The sequence below is a fragment of the Rhynchophorus ferrugineus genome, unplaced genomic scaffold (genome assembly GCF_030347505.1).
Source record: "Rhynchophorus ferrugineus isolate W39M unplaced genomic scaffold, kcgeb_rfMv2 rfM5, whole genome shotgun sequence".
Classification (NCBI taxonomy): Eukaryota; Metazoa; Arthropoda; class Insecta; order Coleoptera; family Curculionidae; genus Rhynchophorus; species Rhynchophorus ferrugineus.
This window is the reverse complement of record NW_027472584.1, coordinates 25173605-25197794: the sequence shown is the minus strand read 5'-3', so window position 1 is coordinate 25197794 and position 24190 is coordinate 25173605. Positions and strand designations below refer to the sequence as shown.

Here is a 24190-nt window from a genome sequence, read left to right as displayed (position 1 = left end):
TTGTTTACAATTACTTAAAATTAGGTATATATAGAGTTCCTTGCTTAGTCTCTATAACAATAAAGTTGATATATTAATTAACACTGCTCTGTTAACTACACATCACTGTACTACAAGATCGATATATCGATATATATATATATATATATATATATATATATATATATATATATATATATCGATATATCGATATTTTCTGAAAAAAAATTCGATTTTTTTGGCCGAAATTTTTCCAAAGTAAATTAAATATAATTTTTAATGAAATTAAAATAAAAATAAGGTACCTGATTTTAAAGGTTTAAAATATTTCGAAATATTGATTTTTTTTCGGTGGCCAACAGCCCTAATTGAATCTCTTCGCAATTCTCTTGATTTTCTGAGTAAGAGTCAGTACTTAAAACAGTTGTTGTTATATCTATATTGATAAGTTCTATAATTCCCGTTCTTGTTAGATTTTGAACCACATTCCCAGTTATCAAATCGTAATCAGGTACTTTCTTTGAACTGATGTCAGTTTTTGTTACTTTCATAACTTCCTTTGGTGTGAGTAGATGAACCTTCAAATTATCGCACCCATTCAACCGTAAATTATACTTATATTCATAAATTATATTATAGTTCACCTTTATTGTGTTTGAAGGTTTGTTCTAAATAATCAGCTTCAGCTATTTGCTGACTTTTTTTCGTTTTTCAACTACCAATTCCTTAATTTACTTGGGGTAATTAATTCCTTCAATTATACTGTTCATTTCTGGTGCTGGGTTAATTTCTATGTTATTCGGTAATTTTAAGAAACGCATTAAATGAATTTGGTTTATCAGTAAATTATTTATTTTGTAAACCTGTTAATACGTTACACATTTTTTTCCATGTTATTTTGATATATAGAATAAATACATAACTTGTTAATTAAAAAAAACCCAGCAATATTTCAATTTTTCCTCATATATTGAGGTTTAAAAATTGTACGTTTAAATAAAAAGTCAGAACGACAGCACATTTTTTTTAATTAACTAACAACAATATTTTGTTTCAGAACATGCAATAATGGAATCCAATAGCAGATTTCAGATCAGCGTTCTATTAGGGCTAATTCCAATAGTTCTGACGATCGCTAAACATGATTTTAGATTCATATCGCATAAAGGTAATTATGTGGAAATATTACATTCAATCAAACATCATTTTTCACTAAATTGGACGTTTGTTTCGACTGAAAAACATTATTAGTCTGGTAGAGTAAGCGAAATCATCTCTCTTTTTTAATTAATTTATTTCATCTATACTGTTACGATTTAATCAAATAAGTTGTTTTGTTAGCTTAACTCTCAACTGCAAATAAACTTTGTAATTATCATGGTTTCGAATTATTATATAAATAATTATGATACTTATTTATATTTACTATATGTTTCATATTACATATTAGTTGTGGTACGTAATCTTAAGACATTTTTAATAGATAACGTTAAGTTTTATAAATAAGACTTTGAAAGTATATTTGGTGTTAAAATGTCTGGTAAACAAGTGAACAAAAAAATTGGAGGAAAATATCGAAACCTGAACAGTTTGGATTTTGAAATCACCACTGACGTTAGTCGAATGGAACAAGATCTGGGCTGTACGATGAATTCAGGCTTATTTCGCTGCTATATGCTATATCAAACTTATATGAGAAACTGCTGTGAAAACGTATTAAACCACTTATAGAAATACCAGATTTACAGTTTGGATTTTGAAATCACCACTGATGTTAGTCGAATGGAACAAGATCTGGGCTGTACGATGAATTCAGGCTTATTTCGCTGCTATATGCTATATCAAACTTATATGAGAAACTGCTGTGAAAACGTTTTAAACCACTTATAGAAATACCAGATTTACAGTTTGGATTTTGAAATCACCACTGATGTTAGTCGAATGGAACAAGATCTGGGCTGTACGGTGAATTCAGGCTTATTTCGCTGCTATATGCTATATCAAACTTATATGAGAGAAACTGCTGTGAAAACGTATTAAACCACTTATAGAAATACCAGATTTACAGTTTGGATTTTGAAATCACCACTGATGTTAGTCGAATGGAACAAGATCTGGGCTGTACGGTGAATTCAGGCTTATTTCGCTGCTATATGCTATATCAAACTTATATGAGAAACTGCTGTGAAAACGTATTAAACCACTTATAGAAATACCAGATTTACAGTTTGGATTTTGAAATCACCACTGATGTTAGTCGAATGGAACAAGATCTGGGCTGTACGGTGAATTGATTTAAAACCATAAACAGACATGGTTTTTTCTCCAACCTTATATTAGGTGCTTGCATGTTAACAAAGCATGGCCAGAAAAAGTTTGAAAACAATGATATGCAAGACTAATTGAACGAAAAACTAGGTCAAACTATCAAATAATTTTCAGACACCTTAGCAGTTGAGGCTTTAACTATTTCTAGACAATTACATGCGATAGGAAGGATTCAAAAGAAGGGAAAATGACAATCTCAAAGGCAAAAAGTCATAGATAACTCATTTACGTAGTCATCGAAACGGAATATTCATAGTCAAAAAGTCTTGCTGTGAATATAGTGGGAACAGCAAAGTCTAGTGTGTTATGAGCTTCTTTCGACAGAGAAAATGATCAAAAACATTGCGGTTAATACACATTGTACCAATTTTTCTCAATAAATATATTTAAAGTGAAAAAATGTTGTTCATATGGTTAAAAAACTTTAATTACAAATTAAAACCCTTTAATTCCAGATCTGCATACATCAGTTCACTGGTTCCCATTAGATGGTGTTACGTCTTACTCGCAAATGTTATTTGACGTATCCAGAAATCAAATATTCGTGGGAGCAAGGTAAATATATGTATAAAAAACAAAAAAATAACGACTGCTTGGGATTTCTCTGAGTCGAGCTAATCTTAAAAGGTTTTGTTCAAACAATAATTATCAGAGAAGTCACTGTCAGTTAAAACAACAGTGATTAAAATTCTCGGAAGACGTATGTTATTATTATACGTTCTAGACGATTTAGCATCATCTCACTAAATATGTTTGTTGTTGACGTAAGAATGGTTGTTGCAGGGACGCTTTATACAAGCTGCATTTATCTAAATTGGAATTGCTGGAAGTCGCAAATTGGGAGGCGCCCCAGGACAAAATTGGCTCGTGTATATCTAAAGGACAAGACGAAGAAAACTGTCACAACTTCATTAAAATTCTTTTAACTAGCGGAAACCAGATTTTCGCCTGTGGAACTAATGCTTTCTCTCCACTTTGTTCTTGGAGAAATGTAAGTGTACATTATCTTTATTTAATTAACGTTTCGAACTGTTGAATTACCACTAATAAATGAATATTCTTCATATTTAAAATTCGAAGGTTCACATAATTACCAGGCGTACCGCAAAATCACTACGGGTTTTTCTATCAGATGTAGCTAGGCTTAACTATGTAACAGGTTAATTGAAAAGTCCCCAGCCTACCATAGCAAAACACTTTTTTTTGGTAAAATTAGTTTTTTTTATTCAACATAATTCCCTTCAAGGGTGATACACTGATTATAGCGACCCGATTTGATTTGATTTTTACAACACGATAACGTGCCGTCTACTGCAAAACCGATCAAGAAAGCCTTGAAAGCACTTGAATGGGACATATCGCATCCGCCGTACTCTCCAAATCTTGCCCCGCTCGACTATCAACTTTTTGTATTAATGGGACACGCGCTTGCAGTCCAGCACTTCGCCAATTTCGAAGAAGTTAGAAAATAGCTCGATGAATAGTTTTACTCAAAGGACAAACAGTTTTTTTGAGATGGTATCCATACATTGCCTGAATGATGGGCATGTTGTATAGAATCAAATGGTCAATACTATGAATAAATAAATTTTACCATTTTCTTGAAAATTATGTAGTTTTTTCCCAAAAACCCCATAATGATTTTCCAGTACATCTGGTATGTTGAAATAATAAAATATTTTAGTAATTTGACTGTTTACGATGAGTACAACCACATTAAATGTTGGACGTTCTTAAATTGCCTTAAATAAAGTTGCCACCATAATTAATTATGTCTTGTATTTGGTAATGAACGAATATTAAACATATTATTCAAACACATACATGTAGGATGAATACGATCCAACCGTTCGTTTGTTAAATTGTCTTAAACGATGACTCTACTTTTTAATTAATTAATTCATACTATATTAGTAATAAAATAATGTTTAACATAGTATTTAAACAATTACTGATACTGTTAAATGCACAAATATGATTCCGCTCTTTTTTGTACTAATAAAAGTCGTGGTTATACAATGAAAAATTGATTTATTCCAGGTACGTTTTAAGCGAAGCTTATTTTTCACTCGATTTCCTCTCTGTAGAAATTTGCTACGTATTTTTTTAGTAAAGTTAAGTGACATGAAAACCTGGCGTTGTCATGCTGTAAAATTAAACTTGTATGGCAATCCAGCTGTTATAAATCTTTTTCCCCTATATGCTGCATCAAACCGTTTAATTGTCATTAGTACCGTTTATTAACAATATGTTCACGTGGTTTTAACAATTTTTAATAGTATAATTAACTTTGACTTGTTTCAATATCCTTTTTAGTGTAATTTCAATTAATATAATAAATTCTTCAAACTGGTAATTTTGATGAAATATTTTTAACAAAAAAATTGAACCGAATTCAAAAAATAAATAAGGAACTCACTAAGAATTAATAAATAATCAAACTTAGGTTTTAAGAAAAAGACTTAAAATAAAATATGTACATAATAATCGTTGTAATAACTAAATTAAAATAAACAAAAAACTTATTTAACCTATCTACTACACGTATTTGATATTCTAATATATACACGCAATTTAGCTTAATACCTACTTAAATCTATTTATCTATTTACAATATTATTTTAATTGCTACCAACTAATTAGTTTGAATTCGGTGCCGAGCTCAAATAATACAAAAATAATTTTGTGACATAAAATTACGAATAAAATAAATCTAATTTATTGCTTGGCACCGACTTCAAAATGATGAGTTGGTAGTCGTTAAAATAATATTGTAAATAGATAAATAGGTTTAGGTAGGTATTAAGCTAATTTGTGTGTATATAGTAGAATATAAAATACGTGTAGTAGATAGGTTAAATAAGGTTTTTGTTTATTTTTATTTAGTTATTACAACGATTATTAGTTACATATTTTATTTTAAAACGTTTTTTTTGTTGTGTTAAAAATCTTTAAAAAGTTTGATTATCTTTTACTTTTTAGGGAGTTTCTTATTTATTTTTTGAAGTCGGTTTATTTTTTTTATTAAAAATATTGTTTTAATTTATAGAATCTAAAACAATATCTTTATTTCAGATTGATAATATTTCAAATGTTACCCAAGTGATCAGTGGAATAGCAAAATGTCCGTACAATCCTGCAGCCAGCGTAACAGGATTTATATCCGATAATAACGAATATTTTTTCGGTGGTACCACGGATTTTTCCGGTTCCGATTTCTTGATATCGAAGAACCTAATCAACGGACGAACGCTGAGAACGAAACAGTACAATAGTTTTTGGTTGAACGATCCCCAATTCGTGGGATCGTTCGAAACGTCGAAATTTGCTTATTTTCTGTTTCGAGAAACGGCTGTCGAATATATCAATTGCGGCAAAGTGGTTTATTCAAGGATAGCGCGCGTCTGTAAAAACGATCAAGGTGGCCATACGATGCTTAAAGAGAATTGGACCACTTTTATCAAGGCACGGTTAAATTGTTCCATCAGCGGTGACTATCCGTTTTATTACAATGAAATTCAAAGTGTTTATTATGTACCCGATGAGAACAAGATGTACGCCACTTTTACCACGCCACCAAATAGTATAGCCGGCAGTGCTGTTTGTGCTTTTCATATGTCAGCCATAGACGACGCTTTCAACGGACCGTTTAAGTATCAACACGATATGAACAGCGCGTGGACCCGACAATACGTCCCCAACCGAGATCATCTCGATTGTAAACTGTCCAAACACAATAACCTGATCGAGACCTCCAAGTATCAATTGATGGACAATGCTGTGCAAGCCACCACTCTGAATCCCCTGTTTATATCAGACTTGGAACGTTTCTCCCATATAACGGTCGACGTAGTCTCGGTGAAACATCACCGGGTGAATGTCATCTATGTCGCAACAGACGAAGGTTTAATCAAAAAACTAACAATGCTCCAGCATAAGCAACAGGCGTGTTTAGTGGAAATATGGCAGGTTGCTTCCCAATATCAACCTTTCATTAAAAACATGCAGTTCTTGAAAGAAACCAGCTCGATTTACGCCACTACTGATAATGGTTTGATCAAAATCGAGGCGGCACATTGTACCCGACATTCCTCGAAAGACAGTTGTCTACACTCAATGGATCCTTACTGCGGATGGAATGAACTAGAAGATAAATGCACCACCGCTCCTGGCGGCGATCCCCACCATAAATACTGGAAACAATTGATGAACGCATGTCCTGATTTAAACACTCCCACCAACGGAGGTAAGTCTCATTAATAATCATAATAGTAAAGCGGCATAAATAATTTTGTATCAAAATAACATTCTAATCACGTCTAGGCCTAACTTTAGGACATACTAATTAATGATTGCGCAACGGCACATGTCACCGTGTCATTATCATAACCAATTTAATATGATCCAACCGTGTGTACATCAGCATTCGGCATTTGAATTAGTTAAGATTGTTTCTGATTCGAGAAAGTTATTTCACACTTTCTCAATTTGTAATATTGTTACTCTCTAGGTTCGACAAGAACCGCAACTGATTCAAATATCAGACCATTCGAATGATGAATGATATGCGTGAAACAAAATGTTTTAAATCAGATTCTGTAGCTTTATTATTCAAATTATGTTAGGTGTAGTTTTTTATCAATCTCCTAGAACTTGAACAATCTGCCCGTGGGCATAAGTATTTAAAATAAGTATTTTTTTTATGATTTCCGTTATACAATATAACTATACCACTGATCTGATGTACAATTACATGCTATTATATATTGCAATTACATACATGTACAATGCTATTCTAACTTATTCTAGAAACTATTATATCTCACTCTAGCAGGTCATTTTAAAAGCCCGGCCTACCATAGTAAAACAATTTTTTTTTGGCAATTTTTTTTTATTCAACATTCAACAACATTTCTTCCCAGCGAGCATTCTTTTGAGATCTGAGAAAAGGAAGTAGTCGCTGGGGGTCAGATCTAGAGAATACGGTGGATGAGGAAGCAATTCGAAGCCCAATTCATAGATTCTTGCCATCGTTTTCACTGACTTGTGTCTTGGTGAAGCAGCACTTTCTTTTTCTTCAAATGCAGCCGTTGTTCGGTTTCGTCCTTCAAACGTTCCAATAATGCTATATATAAGTCGCTGTTGATGGTTCTTCCCTTTTCAGGGTAATCAATGAAAATTACTCCATGCGCATCCCAAAATACAGACGCCATAACCTTGCCAGCTGACTGTTGCGTTTTCCCATGCTTTGGAGCGAGTTCATCGTGTGCACTCAACTCAGATGACTGTAGATTGGACTTCAAAGTGAGATGATAGAGGCATGTTTCATCCATTGTCATATATCGACGCAAAAACTCGGGTTTATTAAGCTTGATCATCTTCAAACACTGCTCCGAATCAACTCATCGTTGTTTTTGTCAAAAGTGAGCTCACGCGGCACCTACTTTGCACAGAGCTTTCTCATACCCAAATATTCGTGTATGATATGATTTACACGTTCAGTTGATATCTTTAGAGTGTCTGTTATTTGATTCAATTTCAATTTACGGTCATTCAAAATCATTTTGTGGATTTTTTTAATGTTTCCGTCGGTAACAACCTCTTGTGGGTGTCCACTGCAAATCCAGGATTGATAGCATACCAATCCTTGATGGTTGGTCTTCCTGGGGCAGTGACCGGAAACTCGGCATCAACACGCGAAATTCCTATTTATCCATTTTCTTCACAATAACAAAAGTTGTTTCACTCAAAATGCTATAATTCACTAACTAATTATCCGACAGATGTTAAATTTATACACGCATCTTTTGAGGGTTAGGGCTAACTAAAAAAACATATGGATTTAATTCTACTAGCGCCTTCTATGTGTCAGGCCGGGGACTTTTCAATTGACCTGTTATGTATATATTAATCAGTTGATATGGTAGTATAGTTTAATCCTACGCACTTCACTGTCATCGTGCACATTTAAATGTTTGGCGAGTGCATTGGGATGCACTAACAATCTTTCAGAGTACTTTGCACTAACACCTTGAATCACACTCGTTATGGGTTCCAAGGGGATATCGCGCTGAACCGGTTTGTTGGAGACGTAACATGGGGCATCGACAAGGGCTCACAATACTTTATTCTGGAACCTCTGAATGACTGCTATGTCAGATTTGCCAGTAGTCCACAGTTCAATACCATAGGTCCAAATGGGCATAAGTATTGACGTAAACAGCAAAACCTTGCTATCTAAAGATAATTTAGATCTACGCCCTATCAGCCAATACATTTGGTTCAGATTAAGCCCAAGCTGCATATGTTTTTTCCAAGTTAAGCGTCGATCAAAATGCATTCCCAGATATTTAATATTGTCTGCTTCAACCACAATTCAAGTTTGTTTAGATGAAGTTGGAGGTTTCTTGTAGCTGATATTGGATCTTCGTGTAACGATAAGACCATTGTATCGCCAGTATATGTTGCAACAGTAGTATATCTTGAGGTTGGTTAGGTGTATTTTTATCAGCGATATCGATTTTCAAAAGAATCAATGTAAAAAATTATTAAACAAACTTACTGTTAAATTCGATGGTTTCGACGTTTCTCTGCATAAAATAACAGTTTTTTTTGTTTAATTTTACTGAATGATTCAGTGTATTCAATTCAACATCGCGGTTTCCTCTACTTGCCAGGCAAAAGAAACTGACGATGAAAAGTGGATCTAAAACGACAATACTAAATGCAAAAAGTCTTGGCAGAGCTATCTACATCGACTCCGAAGTAAAATATTCGTAGCTATAAAGTCTTGGTGTGCATACGGTGAAATAGTACCAATGAAACGGTTACTATAGATATCTACCGATATTTATTGAACAAAATTAACGACGTATCGTTCCCAAAAATAACAGCAACACTATGAAGGATACACTGTAGCAGCTCAAATAAGAAGTTCTGCACACCCACCATACCCACCAGGCATATCGCCTTCTGACTACCATCTGTTCAAATCGATTGCCATCTTGCCAGAAATTGCTGTATCTGCTCTATACTGTTGATATCCCCACAACAAAAGAAACAACATTTTGAATATTTTTCGACGACACAGTTATCATGGCAAAAGATGTATCTCTGCCTAAGACTGCAGAAAAAGTACAAGTAGCGATCAACAAGATCTACAAATGGACTAGAGACTAGCAAATACAGCTTAATAGCTCCAAATATGTCCATGTTAATTTTGCGTTGCGGCGAAATGACAAAAACCTAATTATATCCTCACCCGGTGCCTGATTCCTCAAGCAGAATTAAATAAATACCTCGGCGTGCATCTCGATGGTAGGTTAAATTGGAGACCTCATGTCAGATAAAAACTAGAGCAGATTAGTCTCAAAGTCAAGCAACTGTACTGGTTAGTCGGAAGATACTCTCAACTTGGCCTAAAATCAAAGAGATTGATTTTTGCAAATATTTGGTTGCACTAAAACATCAAATAAATTAGTAATCCAACGCACCCAAAACAAAAGTTCTACGATCCAATATTTCAGCGAAAAATTTGTAGAGAATATTAGAAATAATATATATCGAACCAACTGTTCCCAATAAATACCTTCTTACAGTTAAATAATCAGGTTACATTGACTAATATGAAATGCATTGAATTACCTAATATCTATAGTTCGATATTGGTCACACTGACATCATATGTACACCACATCTCAATAAACTTGAAGAAAGGACTTTATTTTTATGAAAAAATATTATATTTTAAGCCCAATGTCCTCTATCGCATTTTCATTTTGTCGTCAAAATAAATTTATATTATTATAAAAGATTGTAGATGTTTCTTGTATGTTAATTAGTTATTTAAAATAAATTTAATTAGAGCAACCAGTGTTTTGCCTCTGTTTATTAATATTTCTAGTTTCATAAATAAATGATTACTTGAAATAAAAATAGATTTAAATAGTTTTGTGATTTTGTCACTAACTTAACCCATAATTTCTAATAATAAAAAGTTGATTCTGATAAAATGCTGATTACTACGTAAGAATAAAAAAGATAACGGTTTTGAATAAAAATTATAGGTTTTTTTTGCATCATTTAACTGATGGTATCATTTTTTTTGCAACATTTGCCCCAAAACTGTCAAGTTATAAAATCACCATGTTGCGTTTCTGTTCATATAAACATCATTTTGTTGAATCGAACTTACAAGAATGCCTTGGTCATTGCTCGTCTGTGAGTGAAACAAAAGAATCACGTCACCAACTGTGTTTTGTTGGCTGACAATTTCCACGGGCTTTGACGAAAATATGATGACAGAAATGTGACATATGACATAGCACGCGATAAGTTTACGCCATTCATTTATTTTTAGGATGGAGTAGTTGGTCAAGCTGGCATTCATGCAGTTTTAAATCATCGAAATCGGATAATGATCAATGTTTATGTCAAACACGTCAATGTAACAATCCAGCTCCGGCCAACAATGGACGCCCCTGCGAGGGAAATTCAATTAGCGTAACCAATTGTACAGTCCATGGTGGATGGACGGAGTGGTCACCTTGGTCAGCATGCTCTAGTTCCTGCGGTATAGCCGTCAAAACTAGTTTCCGTACTTGCACAAACCCAGCCCCTGCTTTTGGAGGAAGGTAACGTCAATAATACATTCACAACATTAAATAACTCACGGAATTTTCGATAATTGTGAAGATATAATTAACGAAATGATTGCGATATAATTTTGTCAGCTCTTGTTAAAAAAACCAATTAAATATTATAAAAAGGATTTTAACTAGCTAAAGTATGATTAATTTTATATAAACATATTTAGATTATCCAATTTTCCTAGAAGAAGAAGATAAAAAAAAATAATTATATCAATAATGGCGAAAGGAAATTATTTTTTCTTAAACTAAAATCGCATTACGGAGTACCAAGGTCATTTGGTACCGTGAAATCTTAAATTATCAACAGTCTCTTTATACTTTATATATGATTTTCAAAGAATATCAGTACTAGTGAATTACCATTATTATTTGCAATTATTCTCCTTGGCCAGTTCCGATCAATTTTGGTTCCATTATTATATCCCATACACCTTTACTAATTTTAAACATATATCAGTAATAATATATATTAGAAAATTAAATAAATCAGCTGATAAAACTGAAAGTAAAAAAGGATTTTTTGGTTAATATATATAACAGGTCATCTGAAAAGTCCCCGGCCTACCATAGTAAAACACATTTTTTTGGCAAAATTAGTTTTTTTTTATTCAACATAATTCCCTTCAAGAGTGATACACTGATTATAGCGACCCTGCCACTTTTCGATACCATTTTTGTAGTACGATTTGTCCTTTGCTTCAAAATAGGCCTCAGTTTTCGCATTCTTTTGAGATCTGAAAACAGGAAATAGTCGCTGAGGGCCAGATCTGGAGAACACGGTGGATGCGGAAGCAATGCGAAGCACAATTCATGGTTTTTTGCCATCGTTTTCACTGACTTGTGACACGGTGCACTGTCTTGGTGAAACAGCACTTTCATTTTCTTTAAATGCGGCCGTTTTTCGGCGATTTCGCCCTTCAAACTGTCCAATAACGCTATGTAATAGTCGCTGTTAATGGTCCTTCTATGTGCATCCCAAAATACACAGCCAACTGTTGTGTTTTCCCATGCTTTGAAGCGGGTTCATCGTGTGCAGTCCACTCGGATGACTATCGATTGGACTTCGGAGTGAAATGATGGAGACATGTTTCATCCATTGTCACATATCGACCCAAAAATTCGGGTCTATTACGCCTGATCATCTTCAAACACTGCTCCGAATCGTCGTCGTTTTTCGTCAAAAGTGAGCTCGCACGGCACCCACTTTGTACAGGCTTTCTCATACCCAAATATTCGTGAATGATATGATATATACGTTCAGTTGATATCTTGAGAGTGTCTGCTATTTCATTCAATTTCAATTTACGGTCATCCAAAATCATTCTATGCATTTTTTAATGTTTTCGTCGGTAACAACCCCTTTTGGGCATCCACAGCGTTCACCGACTTCGGTGCTCATTTCACCACGTCTAAACTTAGCATACCAATCCTTGAAGTTTTTGCTTCAACTGTATTTTGTCCCTTCAAATGGCAATATTTTATCAACGCGCGAAATTCCTTTTTATCCATTTTTTTCACAATAACAAAAGTTACTTCACTCAAAATGCTATAATTCATAAACTAATGATAAGACAGCTGTCTAATTTATACACGCATCTTTTGAGAGTTAGGGCTAACTAAAAAGAGCATATGGATTTTATTCTAGTAGCGCCATCTATGTCATGTCAGGCCAGGGATTTTTCAATTGACCTTATATATATATATATATATGTGTGTGTGTGTGTGTGTGTATGTACGTATATGTAAAAGATATTTTTTGCAGAGTATGCGTTGGACAAGATATATTAGAAGCGTCATGCGATGTGCCTTCGTGTCCTAAAACGAAAATAAATGGTGGATGGTCTGCCTGGTCAGAATGGACACCGTGTTCTACAACTTGTGGAGGAGGTATCCGGTCGAGACATCGTAGATGCGACAATCCAGTGCCGTTATATGAAGGTCATTATTGTAAAGGAAACGACATAGAATACGATATTTGTAATGAGAAAAAATGTGAAGAACAGAAAAAAGTCCAACACACCGAATGGATTACCTATGAGAACATGTCGCTAAAAGGTTATCATCAAAAACGATTTAAAATCACATGCAAGGCCCCTGTAGAACACGCAAATCACGTTAAAATCACCCTGAAAGAAGAAACGCAAGTGTGCTTCTCGAATAAATGTATGAAAGATGAGGATTCCCTTGGTTGGAGTTCTTGGTCTTCTTGGAGCGAATGTTCTGTTAGTTGTGGTGGTGGAACACAGTACAGGACACGCTATTGCCTAGAAGATAACTGCTCTGGTAATTATATGACATAAATACGTAAGAGCTTATCGAAATCTTACCTACTCATTTTATTATAGGAGCCCCTAATCAAACTAGAGACTGTAATAAACATGACTGTGAAGATAACTGGGGCTGTTGGACAGAATGGTCTCCTTGTAACGTATCTTGTGGTTGGGGTATCAGAACTCGTCACAGAAATTGTTTAGGTCAAAAATGTAAGGGGACATCTAGGGAAGAAGAACCTTGCCAAGACCAACCATGTGAAAGTATGTACATATACTTTAAAATATAATCTATTCTATACTAATTAAAACGTTTCAGATATACTTGGATGGGGGAACTGGACAGAATGGTCAGAATGCGATCATGATAAACTCCAATATCGGAAAAGAACTTGTTTTACCGATAATCCCGGACCATATATGTGTCAAGGCAATGCGATACAAACAAGAATGTGTGTAGGCAACCAGTTAAACAGCGGTATGTGAATTTATTATATTCGATTAAAATTAGTGCACGTGACGGTATTTGTTTACAAAATGTTCACGCGTAGGCTCCAATAACTACATATCTGAATATTTAAACTTTAATTATGCAACCTAATCCAGTTACAACCTTGTTAATATGTTGAGAAAGTATAAACAACAATTGTAAGTATTAGGAGAATGATGATTGTCTTAATGTTTCGTTTTCTTTTTCTAGATTGTTCCAGTACGTCAGTATGGATATTTTTCTTCGGATTAGCAATGGGAGCAATACTATCTGGAATAATATTGATAATCCGTAAATATATCAAAAAGAAGAAACACCGCGTTCCAAGTTCTCCCCATTATATTACAACTGATCTAAACCAATATACTTTTATGCCTATAAGAGGGAAACCGAAATTAACTAAACAAAACAGTTACAGCGGAAGCAGTACTTTAAAAGGCAAATTTGATATTGGCCATACCTTAAAAAGACAAAGTAATGATTTAAAAAATGGAAGCACTAAAGCGTATTATGACAGTGATCATTTATACGAATGAGAACTACTAATGATTTGTCATGGGCAGAGAAAGATTAAGTTTATCAATGGAATGAGGGTATTTGCACCTTTTTTGGGAGGGAACCCAAAAAAGGCTTAAAATGAAAATGGTGACAAGACACGCCGGTATAAGTGAGATTTTTCAGAATCAAATCCTTTGTTGCCAGCTTTTTAATATAACAATAACGTATAATGTATGAAATGTGATAAAACAAATCAGAGAAGATATTGTAATTACATTAAAAAGAATGCCATTATTTGTTCACTTATAAAAATGATGTGATATTAAATATTATATTAGTTTATAAAAACTCATGGTGCTGCTAATAATCTAATGATTTCACTGTAAAATGTTTAAAAGAAATTACTTTTTAAGCAATTCTTTAGACAGGATATACCTGGATTGTTCATTTTATAGATGAATAAAACTCCATTTTATTTATCAAATCTTCAAAAAGGAAATATAAATCCGTCTCTTGAATACTATATTGTTTCTTCTGACTTTTACTTACTTATATTTATAGAGAGTGGGTCAAAATATATACAATACATTTATAAAGTGACCCACTCTATATATATCAAAGTACCTGCTTTAATATAAATAGTCATAGTACTAATGTCAGACTGTCAGTTATATTTATATATATGAATATGTATATGTAATTAATCCCCTCATATTGAGGCAAATATATTTGTATATTTGTAAAAATATAAAAATGTTAATACATATATTTAATATAATTTTTTATATTTGAGTCTTTACAAATTATTTTTACTATTAGATATAAAATCCTTTAATAGTACTTTCTACCTTATAAAAAAAATGCCAATACATTTCTTAAATATTATATATTGACACAATCAAATTAAAAAAAAAAAACTACTTTTGCTTTTGCATAATTTATTTATGGCAAGCTTAATATATCTATATATAATATTTTTTAATTTCTAAACATTTTACAACCAATAATACTCATATAATAGAATAAAATAATTGTCAAATTCATGTAACAAAAAATCACAGGCTAAAAAAATGTGTCAGTGTAAAACAAAGCTTATTTTTGTGCACGAGAAAACTTATGTTGTAACTAAATTATGCCTTACATGCTTAAAAAAAGAGTACTCTATAAAGTATAAAAGATATGAAAAATTAAATAGTTTAACTCTCAAAATAGCATATTCATAACTCATTAATAGTATTTCACAAATAGTAATAAATAATGCCCATTAATTAGTTACACCATTAGTTCTCTGCAATATGTTATTTGTTGTTATGTCATTTAAAATGCTTGTAATTTACTTCTTCTTAATTTTTGGTGAAGTAGATTGAAATACACTAGAAGCTGACATCAAATTTTCTATATACTGTCCCAAAACTTGATTTTCTGACCTCAATTTTAAGTTTTCTTCTTTAACACTATCCACCCTTTGAGATAAATCATCCAATGTGTTCTGTAATTCTAACACCTGTGAAATAAGCCTTGCTTTTTCTTCCTGCTCATCAGGGCTAGTGTCAGGTTCTAAAGAATTATGTTGTGGACTAGAACTACCATTGGTAAAAGTGGACTGAATTGAATCCATGCTTCTACCATGAATCATACTGGACGAATTTGCATCAGATATGGAATTTGGTTCTGGATCATCATTAATAATAACTAAAATATTGATGTTAGCATATATGATTAGTATGTTTTTCACATTATACCTTGAGGATCATCGTCTGCAAGTGGAATATCATCTTGTATTTTAGAAGCCGACATCTTAATGACTTTATTAAGTTCTATTATATGAAATTATAAATAATTATAAGTTTAAAGGAGACTTTTACCTCTTGTTCTAAAACTTGACTATGACAACTCAAAGAATAAAGCAATAACTGCCAGTTGTCAATATCCGCATAATATAAGATCAATATAGAAAACATTAACTTTATCTCTATAGTATAACTGCTTGTCGTTAGATGTCCGAAATGTCAATTCGACTATTAAACATCTAGAGCAATTCAGTAAAATGTGTATTATATATAGTTAAAATATATATTTAAGAAACAATAATATTTGAATATATAAACTATATATTATAACTCAATACGCAATACGTGAGATTTTTTAAAACTAACCGTATAAAGTTAAGAAGTTGTCAAAGCTATCCAATAATCTATGACTTCTATGAACTTCAATACTCTAAAGTTTGACAGATTCAGTTAAATTTATTTCTTTACATAGTAACTATGGCAGACTTCTAAATACAGAAAGTAAACAAAGACAAAGTCTGCATGTTTATCAAAGTTTCACTTCCTATACCTGGATCAAAACCTATCGTGTTTCTATAGTAAACATATAAAAAATAGTGATAAAAAATATACCGTAAGTATGCTTTATTTTTTTAATAGATCGCTGTAACTATACATGTGAATGATACTTTTTTCAACCTTGTTTTTGCTTTTTTTTAAGGCACATGGAAGGTTTCGATGCAATTTATTACGAAGAAGAAATAGAAAACAATGAAGAAACTGAGACTGCAGATGTATCACTGGTTCCTGATCCTGTAATAATAAGAGGTGCTGGAAATATGACAGTGTATGTAAAAGATAATTATAATATATACTTCTATTATGTTGAATGTTTTATTTTGTTTTAGATTTGGTTTAAGTAATAGATTTAGTACTGAATTCCCAAGTGGATTGGTGTCACGTGTGGCTCCAGAAGAATTTAAAGAAACAGTAATGAGAATTAATGGAATTTTGAAGAAGACTTTACCAGTTAATGTTAAATGGTTATTTTGTGGGTGTTTGTGCTGTTGCTGTACATTAGGATGCTCTCTCTGGCCTGTAATATGCCTCAGCAAGAGAGTAAGTATTTTAAATAATATCAATTAATTATTAATATTTACAATCCCTAATTTTAGACCCAACATTCCTTAAATAAGCTATTAGAATGGGAAAATAGTTACTTATATAATAAACTTGGTTTACACTGGAGGTTAAGTAAGCAGCAGTGCGATTCATCTTCGATGATGGAATATGTTATACTAATAGAATTTTTGCCTAAGGTTCCAATTTATCGACCCGATTAGCAAACACAAGTTGATAAATTCGATTCTCTTTACTTTGTAAATATAATGCATGTGATAATAGACATACTATAATTCCCATAATTTTCATGTCTTCATTAATGTTATTTTTGAATTTGTTAGCATTGCACATGTTATATAGCATTTAAATTGTTTGTTAACAATAAACAGAGATAAAAAGTTTAATGATATGACGGCATAATGAGTAAGTCATTAATACCATGTATCAAAGAAGAAAAATCTACCTTTAATTTTAGTTAATTACCGCAGAAAAGGCCCAAGAAAAACAAATTTGTTTTGTTAGAATTGTACTTTTATTTATTTTTTCTGTAAAAATAATGTAATCCCTCATTAATACATTTTTGCTAGTTTCCTTATATTGAGCAAATAAAACTGATAAGCTTGTTAATCTCATTGTAAGATAATTATCTTAAAACATTGTATATGGTTAATTCTCAATTGTGCAGTTATATATATATATATTGTTCATTCTCACTTAGCTTTAATTTTTGTTAACTGAATATGTAACCTTTGAAAAGCTCTTATTAAATTTGCATACATTTGTAGAAGTCTTTGTTAACTATTGCCTACCTAGTTTATTTTTAATTACAAATTTATGAATGAGAAAAAATAAAATTAGTACAAAATTGTATTATTGTATTTATGTATTAAAATAAAACAATATTGAGTAGTAACATTACAAGTAATAGTTTATATAAAAATATAATTAACTTTGCCTTAAATAGAGGCACATGTTATCACATTTTAATTAATATAGGTATTCATCACATGAACGGATAATACTCCTAACCCTGTCACATGGACAATTATTGTCATATACATAGTTATAATTTGTTAGGTACTCTATTAACAAAATTACTTGGAAATTGTCCAACAAGTCCATTTGACTCGCCATATAACCATTCTTCTGAAATTTTTCTAGTCACGTTTATTTTTTGACCTTCTTTGAATGATAAATCCCCTGATATTTGTCCAGGAAAATCATATAACGCTGTTACTATGTTTTCTTCTCCCTTTAAAGGTACTTTTACTTCAACAAATTTTTCTGGAAACATTCCCTCTTTATCTATAATTTTGCCTTGGATCCAATCGTCATTAATTCTTCTCAAAAATATTACAACATCACCCGCCTACAAATAATATATTAGATCAGTTAATTTTTGTTTTTAGTACATTTTATCAAACTACTTACTTGAAAGTCAAGGTCACTTGGGTGGCTAGCTCTATAATCATAAAGTGCTATTCCATAGGGAGTCTCAATTTCATTATATTCTTTAGGGGGGCTTGGTGGTGGGATATTGGGCATAGGTGGTGACCCAGATGGACCAAAGTCTTCAGGCTTTTGTTGCTTTTTAACATGGGGACGTATAATAGTTGGTCCAAAAAATGAAGGCACATTTAAATTTGAACTATTACCAGGTTTTGTACTGTTTGTTGATATATAGCTATGGAAAGATCCTCCATTTCCATGGGGCACAGAATTTTGTTGTGAGTGCACAGGCCATACAATATTTGAAACTGGCACTTCATATTCAAATGACTTTTTACTTGAAGCTAAGCTGCTGGTACTGCTGCTAAACGAACTCGAAACACTTCCACCAAATTGTCGTGTTCTTTCTATCATAGGTGAATTTGGGGGGCTCCATTCAATAAGATTTGTGTTTTGACTTGGTTGATTTAAGTTCAAAGTAGACTTACTTTTGTACTTAGTAAAATTAGGAGGTGGAGGCCTCGGTGGTGGCTTCTTTTTAGCATTTAAAGCAGATTTTGTTTTGTGCGTTGAAAACGACATATCACTAGCAATAATATACACTTTATGCTATGAGAAAAATATAACCGACAGAAATGACGTGACACTTGACATTGACATCTGAAATATGAAATCATTGTATGGTGACTATAGTGGTGACAGCTATTTAGACAACCAAGAATTACACTTAAATGTCTTTTTATTAATATTCAAAGCCATGAAAAATAGTGAAAATGAATTTTATTACCACCATTCAGCATTATTTTGATAAATTACCACATATGACTGTTATTACCGAATTGTGGAAAGAAATAATAAAAGGGAAAAAGTTTGAAGTCTCACAAGATCATATAATAGAGTACAGCTTTCATTATCCAGTAGATACTGATGTATATTTAGAGGAGTTAAATCATAAATTTGACGATTGTATGAAAGAGGAATTAAAAACAGTGGAAGGCAATTTAAAAGCTTATCTACAAACATTTATTTACTATTGCATAAATTCTAGTGAGAGAATTTCTTTTAGAACATCACTATATGCAGGAGAATTATATTTGAAAATTATTACTTTAGAGCCAGATATAGAAAAATTATATTTTGAACCAAACCTTTATATATCCGTTTTGCAACTTGTAAACACAGGATTCAACAAAAGGGAAAATTCTGAGATACATATCTTAAGAATTTTAGAGTATGTTTTCAATTACGTCTCAAGAAACAATGTTTCTTATGTTCTATTACAAGGATCTGCTAACATGTATGCCAATATTATTAAGAATAAAGCTCAGGGAGAGAATATTAAGACATGTAAGTTTTTCTTTTATATTGTAATATTTAATAATAACTAAATATGCTAAAATGTTGAATTTAAGATGAAGATAATATAGCAACATTTAGTTTAAAATGCCTCAAAAATTTAATTGCAATAAAAGAACACCCTAAAGAAGTTAAATGTATTATGATCAGTATTTTAAGATGCTTTAGAAGCAAACCTTGTGAGGATATTTCACAATCGCAAAGAAAACTTGTTGTTAACATGTTCAAAAGATTTATAAGTGAAAGGATTTACAAAGAATTTGATATGGATAAATTACAATATTTGGTAGACTCCTTATTTCTAATTTGGGGAATGCCAGATTTTGATTTAGTCGAGGTTGGTAGAAAAAAACCACCTTAACAATATAGTTCAAAAATATAACTCTTTGATTTCAGGATTGTGTAGATATAATAAATATATTAAGCGAGGAGAGTTACAAAGAACTGTTGAGAAGGATACCACATTATTTAGAGTCGAAGAATCATGAGAAGTATTATGTAAATTTAATGAAGATTACTTATGGAATGTTACTCAAACCACATCCTAAGAGATTTCAAAAAGTAGATATCCTTTTCTCTGTTTGTCTTAGAGATATAGTTGTACACTTTTTAAACAAAAAACGCCAACTACAAGAAAAAAGCATTGAAATCTTCTCGAAAATATGTGTATTGGATGATAATATTATAGTTAATAGTGTATTTGAGGTAGTACATATAATTTTTTATTCTGTGTTTATATATGTGTAATTTTAGTTAATGAACGAAACAGGAAAATTAGTTACATTTGAATCAGTTGATATACTAAGGGCTATGTTAAAAGTATTAGAAAACAATAAATATGCTGGTAATCCTGTTAGAAATAAGAATATGCTAATGATTTTATCAAAAATGTTAGTTTCTTTAAATGTTATACATGGAGCTATTTCATCTCAAGTAAGTAAATATATTTCATATATGTTTTTTTTTTGTATATTTTGGAATTTTTAGATAATATTTTTATTATGCAAAGACGGGACTCCGTACAGTTTAAAGTATATATTACCAAATCTTCATTGTTTGTTCTTAAAATTATCAGAAAAATGTGAAAGAGATGTAAGACTAACTATACTTAGAGTATTTTTTAAAATGGCTATTCACCAAGATTCATATTCTGCAGTATTCTTAGAGGTAATTACTTTCTTAGGTTTAATAGGCAATGATTAAATTTATTTATTATTCAGCATTTATACAAACATATTATATTTGCATCAGACTTGCAAGGAAAGACATATGGCTCAGAGTGTTATTCTAATTTATTATTTTCTGATGAATTTGAATACACCATGTTTTTGAATAAATGCAGACATTTGATAAAGTAAGATTATTTATTTTGTATATTTATAAATTAATTTATGTTTTAGTGTTTTTCTTGTTTTAGATATAATCATGTTTATCAAATAATAAGTAATTTGAATTTCAAACAACCTGGTCATTGTGTTCTTTTGAATGCTTTATTAGAATTTGTTAAATATAAAGAATATGACGTCCTAACAGACTATATTATTGAAAATTATAAAGAAGTAGGCTTAGATATTTGTCATTTTCACTATTGTTGTTTAGATTTGTTTTGTAGAGAATGCTGGGCATCTACTTACCGCTTATAACATTATTTTAAAAAATAATAGTGCATATGATGCTTTATATTTTCCGAAATTCCGTACTATACACGAATTTTTATGGGAGTCGCTTTTCAATCAGATGTGTTGCATTATTAATGTCAAACCAACCTTTGTTTTAATAGACACACTAAGGGTGATTTTACATTTACACGATGATCAAATTCAGAAAGATAATCTATTAACCATAGCAAGTGAAAGGGCCTACAGAGATTTGAGTCAGGATCAGTTCCATCAAGGTTCCATAATGCATCTTACTGAAATTTGTATAGCATTAAGAAGATCTCCTGGTGATGAAATATTCACAATTTTTGAAAATGTTTTGAAGAACCCAAATACAATGCCCTGTATAGTTATTAAAGTTATTGTTTATATTGAATAGTTTTAACGAGTTCTTTTAGTGCTTACAACGCGCTGTAAAGAGACATTCATTCAACTCATTGCCTTTTTTGGCACTATTGGAATGATGAGTCGAAGAAAAATTCCCATTGCATCAAAATTATTTAAAGGCGCATTGAGCGTCGAAGATCCAGTAGTACAGTTAACTTCTGTTAAAATGTACTATAATCTTTGTACTGAGTAAGTGGTTGAATGGTTTATAAGGTGTTTTATGTTATTTTTATTATGTAATTTTAAGAATAACACATGAATTTGAAGATGTAATAAGATTTTGTTTTCAACACGTTACTACAACTCATCCAGTACTCAGCAGAATCTGTATTTTAATACTGGAAGAACTAATTCACGATAATTATGTCCTCTTAAACCCGGAAGACTTTTTACGGTTCATCCACAGACTAGGCTCGTACAGTTTACATGATTTTATGAAGCACACTTTAGAAAAGAGATTCATGTTGTCTAACAAACATGATATTGGAAGATTTTATATGACGACTTTGGTTTATCTAAGTGGTTATACTAAGGTAATATAACTTGATGCGTTTTAACTAAGGAAACATTTTACTTTTAGTTTGAGAACTACCCAGTAAATAGTGATTTTCAAAATGATCTAATGACGATAAGATCATTAGTAGATTGTCCTAATGATCTTATTAAATACTTGTTTAACTCCATCCAAATTAAAACAAGATTTAACATTTTACGCGAGATTTGTTCTATATTTGGTAAGTTATGTTTTTATATATTTAAAATTAAAATATAAAGTCTGTTTTTAAGGTACTTTGGTGGCAGGTAAATGTAAAGTTGATTTACCATTTTTGGAATATTTCCATTATTCTTTATATACAGTCAAAGTGATGTCGAAGAAAACAGATTTTGACTACATACCACAATATTATGGCCACGTATGTAAGTCGATAGAGAAACAGATCTTTAAGAAAGATCCCAAGTTTCAGGCGCTAGCTTTTTATGGAGTAATATACACCTTAGCATGTAATGAGTATTTGTTATTACACATTTTTTAGGAATATGAAGCTGATGTTAAATATTGTACTTTGGCTCTATTAGAACTATTATTTTTTACAATAAATGAGGAACTAATGAAGGACTTACTGTTCCCTGTCTTTGACGTGGTTATTTGTTGGATAGACCATGTAAAAGCAGAGGTAAGTTATATATTTGCAGTTTTGAATACACGTTTTATTGACATTACTTTTAGATTGTGCATTATGTACATAACGAGAAGGGCAAGGATTATGATCATACAATGAATAAGTTAGTACATTTTTACAAAACCAATAAACAGAGATTGGAAAACTTTATTAGTAATCAAGAGAAGTATGTTCTGAAATATATTTCGTCAGTTAATTAAAGAAAAAATGTATTTGCAGTAATGCAACAGTTGCAATGGAAATAGATGAATTACCATAATACCTTTTTTAGCAGGTTTGAATATATTATGTATTCTACTTTTTATAAAACACAATTTATATGTATTTTACAATGTACTTTTTATTTTTGGAGAGGGTTTTATCTTTATACAAGCAATAAATAATTTAATAAAAAGTTTATCATTAGAAATTTTATTATTGCTAGTCACACATCTTAAAAATTATACATTCCACAGCAATTTACGATGGATTTTCGTTTCTTTCACCCCAAAATACATAAATTTTGAGAGTTTTGCCTATTTTTTTGTCTCATTTCCGTACAAGTAATCACAGGTTAATGAAAATTACAGGAATTATAAAGAGTTTAGATCAAATAGATCATTCGGTTTTCAAGTTGAAACAATGAAAATTATATTTTTAAAAAATGAATCTGTTTCTATGTCACATATCTTAAAAATTATACGTTCCACAGCAATTTAGCTTTAGGATTTTCGTTTCTTTCACCCCAAAATACATATATTTTGAGAGTTTTACCTTTATCTAAGGGGAAAAAAAATTGGTACTTGTGTGGCAACTGGTAAATGTGCGATTCTTTGCCATTTTCACTATTTTTTGTCTCATTTTCGTACAAGTAATCACAGGTTAATGAAAATTACAGGAATTGTAAAGAATTTTACGTGGAATCGAATGGTGGTATATATTATTGTAATAGAGCTTTTCGTTTTAAAGTTAATCAATGAAAAACATATTTTCAAAAAATGAATGTGTTCCTCTCTAAGTCACATATCTTTAAAATTATACGTTCCACAGCAATTTGGCATGGATTTTCGTTT

General features: G+C 31.5%; 5 protein-coding genes across 7 annotated transcripts in view; 3 read left to right on the top strand and 2 right to left on the bottom strand.

Moving 5' to 3' along the window:
* Sema5c (Semaphorin 5c) overlaps positions 1-15008 on the top strand; it is a 36188-nt gene extending 21180 nt beyond the window's left edge. For both annotated transcript variants that reach the window (XM_076406500.1, XM_076406501.1), the window contains exons 2-10: positions 1037-1147; positions 2763-2862; positions 3091-3298; positions 5383-6553; positions 10667-10940; positions 12721-13241; positions 13304-13492; positions 13548-13706; positions 13929-15008. In XM_076406500.1, coding sequence (XP_076262615.1) covers positions 1048-1147; positions 2763-2862; positions 3091-3298; positions 5383-6553; positions 10667-10940; positions 12721-13241; positions 13304-13492; positions 13548-13706; positions 13929-14254 — 3048 coding nt within the window. In that variant the 5' untranslated portion in view covers positions 1037-1047 and the 3' untranslated portion in view covers positions 14255-15008. The remainder of the gene's footprint in view (positions 1-1036; positions 1148-2762; positions 2863-3090; positions 3299-5382; positions 6554-10666; positions 10941-12720; positions 13242-13303; positions 13493-13547; positions 13707-13928) is intronic.
* Positions 15009-15137: 129 nt separating this feature from the next.
* LOC143197774 (short coiled-coil protein homolog) lies at positions 15138-16180 on the bottom strand. The gene is made up of 2 exons (XM_076406527.1): positions 15959-16180; positions 15138-15908 (listed from the first exon to the last, which is right to left on the bottom strand). Exons 1-2 carry the CDS (start codon positions 16011-16013, stop codon positions 15550-15552), a joined length of 414 nt encoding a protein of 137 aa, XP_076262642.1. The 5' UTR covers positions 16014-16180; the 3' UTR covers positions 15138-15549.
* A 293-nt stretch (positions 16181-16473) lies between these two features.
* LOC143197773 (cysteine-rich hydrophobic domain-containing protein 2) lies at positions 16474-17894 on the top strand. The gene is made up of 4 exons (XM_076406525.1): positions 16474-16619; positions 16707-16832; positions 16894-17104; positions 17161-17894. Exons 2-4 carry the CDS (start codon positions 16711-16713, stop codon positions 17326-17328), a joined length of 501 nt encoding a protein of 166 aa, XP_076262640.1. The 5' UTR covers positions 16474-16619; positions 16707-16710; the 3' UTR covers positions 17329-17894.
* A 78-nt stretch (positions 17895-17972) lies between these two features.
* l(3)05822 (SH3 domain-containing lethal (3) 05822) lies at positions 17973-19206 on the bottom strand. The gene is made up of 2 exons (XM_076406524.1): positions 18539-19206; positions 17973-18476 (listed from the first exon to the last, which is right to left on the bottom strand). The coding sequence occupies exons 1-2, from the start codon at positions 19136-19138 to the stop codon at positions 18171-18173; spliced, it is 906 nt and encodes a 301-aa protein (XP_076262639.1). The 5' UTR covers positions 19139-19206; the 3' UTR covers positions 17973-18170.
* Positions 19207-19222: 16 nt separating this feature from the next.
* On the top strand, positions 19223-23547 carry LOC143197768 (uncharacterized). Of its 2 annotated transcripts, XM_076406499.1 has the most exons (15): positions 19223-19903; positions 19969-20249; positions 20309-20617; positions 20666-20845; positions 20900-21079; positions 21133-21266; positions 21330-21471; positions 21512-21914; positions 21969-22146; positions 22205-22490; positions 22538-22691; positions 22744-22940; positions 22992-23132; positions 23186-23304; positions 23358-23547. In XM_076406499.1, exons 1-15 carry the CDS (start codon positions 19330-19332, stop codon positions 23395-23397), a joined length of 3318 nt encoding a protein of 1105 aa, XP_076262614.1. In that variant the 5' UTR covers positions 19223-19329; the 3' UTR covers positions 23398-23547. The 2 variants fall into 2 exon arrangements, 1 of the variants encoding a protein (XP_076262614.1); XR_013006065.1 differs by lacking the exon at positions 23358-23547 and having other exon boundaries at positions 19224-19903; positions 22205-22479.
* The last annotated feature ends 643 nt before the right edge of the window (positions 23548-24190 follow it).

What these genes read in the sequence shown, in the direction of transcription:
- LOC143197774 (XM_076406527.1), bottom strand. Translation starts at nt 16,013, where the DNA reads ATGTCGGCTTCTAAAATACAAGATGATATTCCACTTGCAGACGATGAT. An exon ending in TGCAGACGATGATCCTCAAG is followed by an intron (nt 15,909 to 15,958) that starts GTATAATGTGAA and finishes TCAATATTTTAG; the next exon opens with TTATTATTAATGATGATCCA.
- LOC143197773 (XM_076406525.1), top strand. Translation starts at nt 16,711, where the DNA reads ATGGAAGGTTTCGATGCAATTTATTACGAAGAAGAAATAGAAAACAAT. An exon ending in GGTGCTGGAAATATGACAGT is followed by an intron (nt 16,833 to 16,893) that starts GTATGTAAAAGA and finishes ATTTTGTTTTAG; the next exon opens with ATTTGGTTTAAGTAATAGAT. An exon ending in TAATATGCCTCAGCAAGAGA is followed by an intron (nt 17,105 to 17,160) that starts GTAAGTATTTTA and finishes CCCTAATTTTAG; the next exon opens with ACCCAACATTCCTTAAATAA.
- LOC143197768 (XM_076406499.1), top strand. Translation starts at nt 19,330, where the DNA reads ATGAATTTTATTACCACCATTCAGCATTATTTTGATAAATTACCACAT. An exon ending in ATTCTGCAGTATTCTTAGAG is followed by an intron (nt 21,080 to 21,132) that starts GTAATTACTTTC and finishes TTTATTATTCAG; the next exon opens with CATTTATACAAACATATTAT. An exon ending in GAACCCAAATACAATGCCCT is followed by an intron (nt 21,915 to 21,968) that starts GTATAGTTATTA and finishes GAGTTCTTTTAG; the next exon opens with TGCTTACAACGCGCTGTAAA.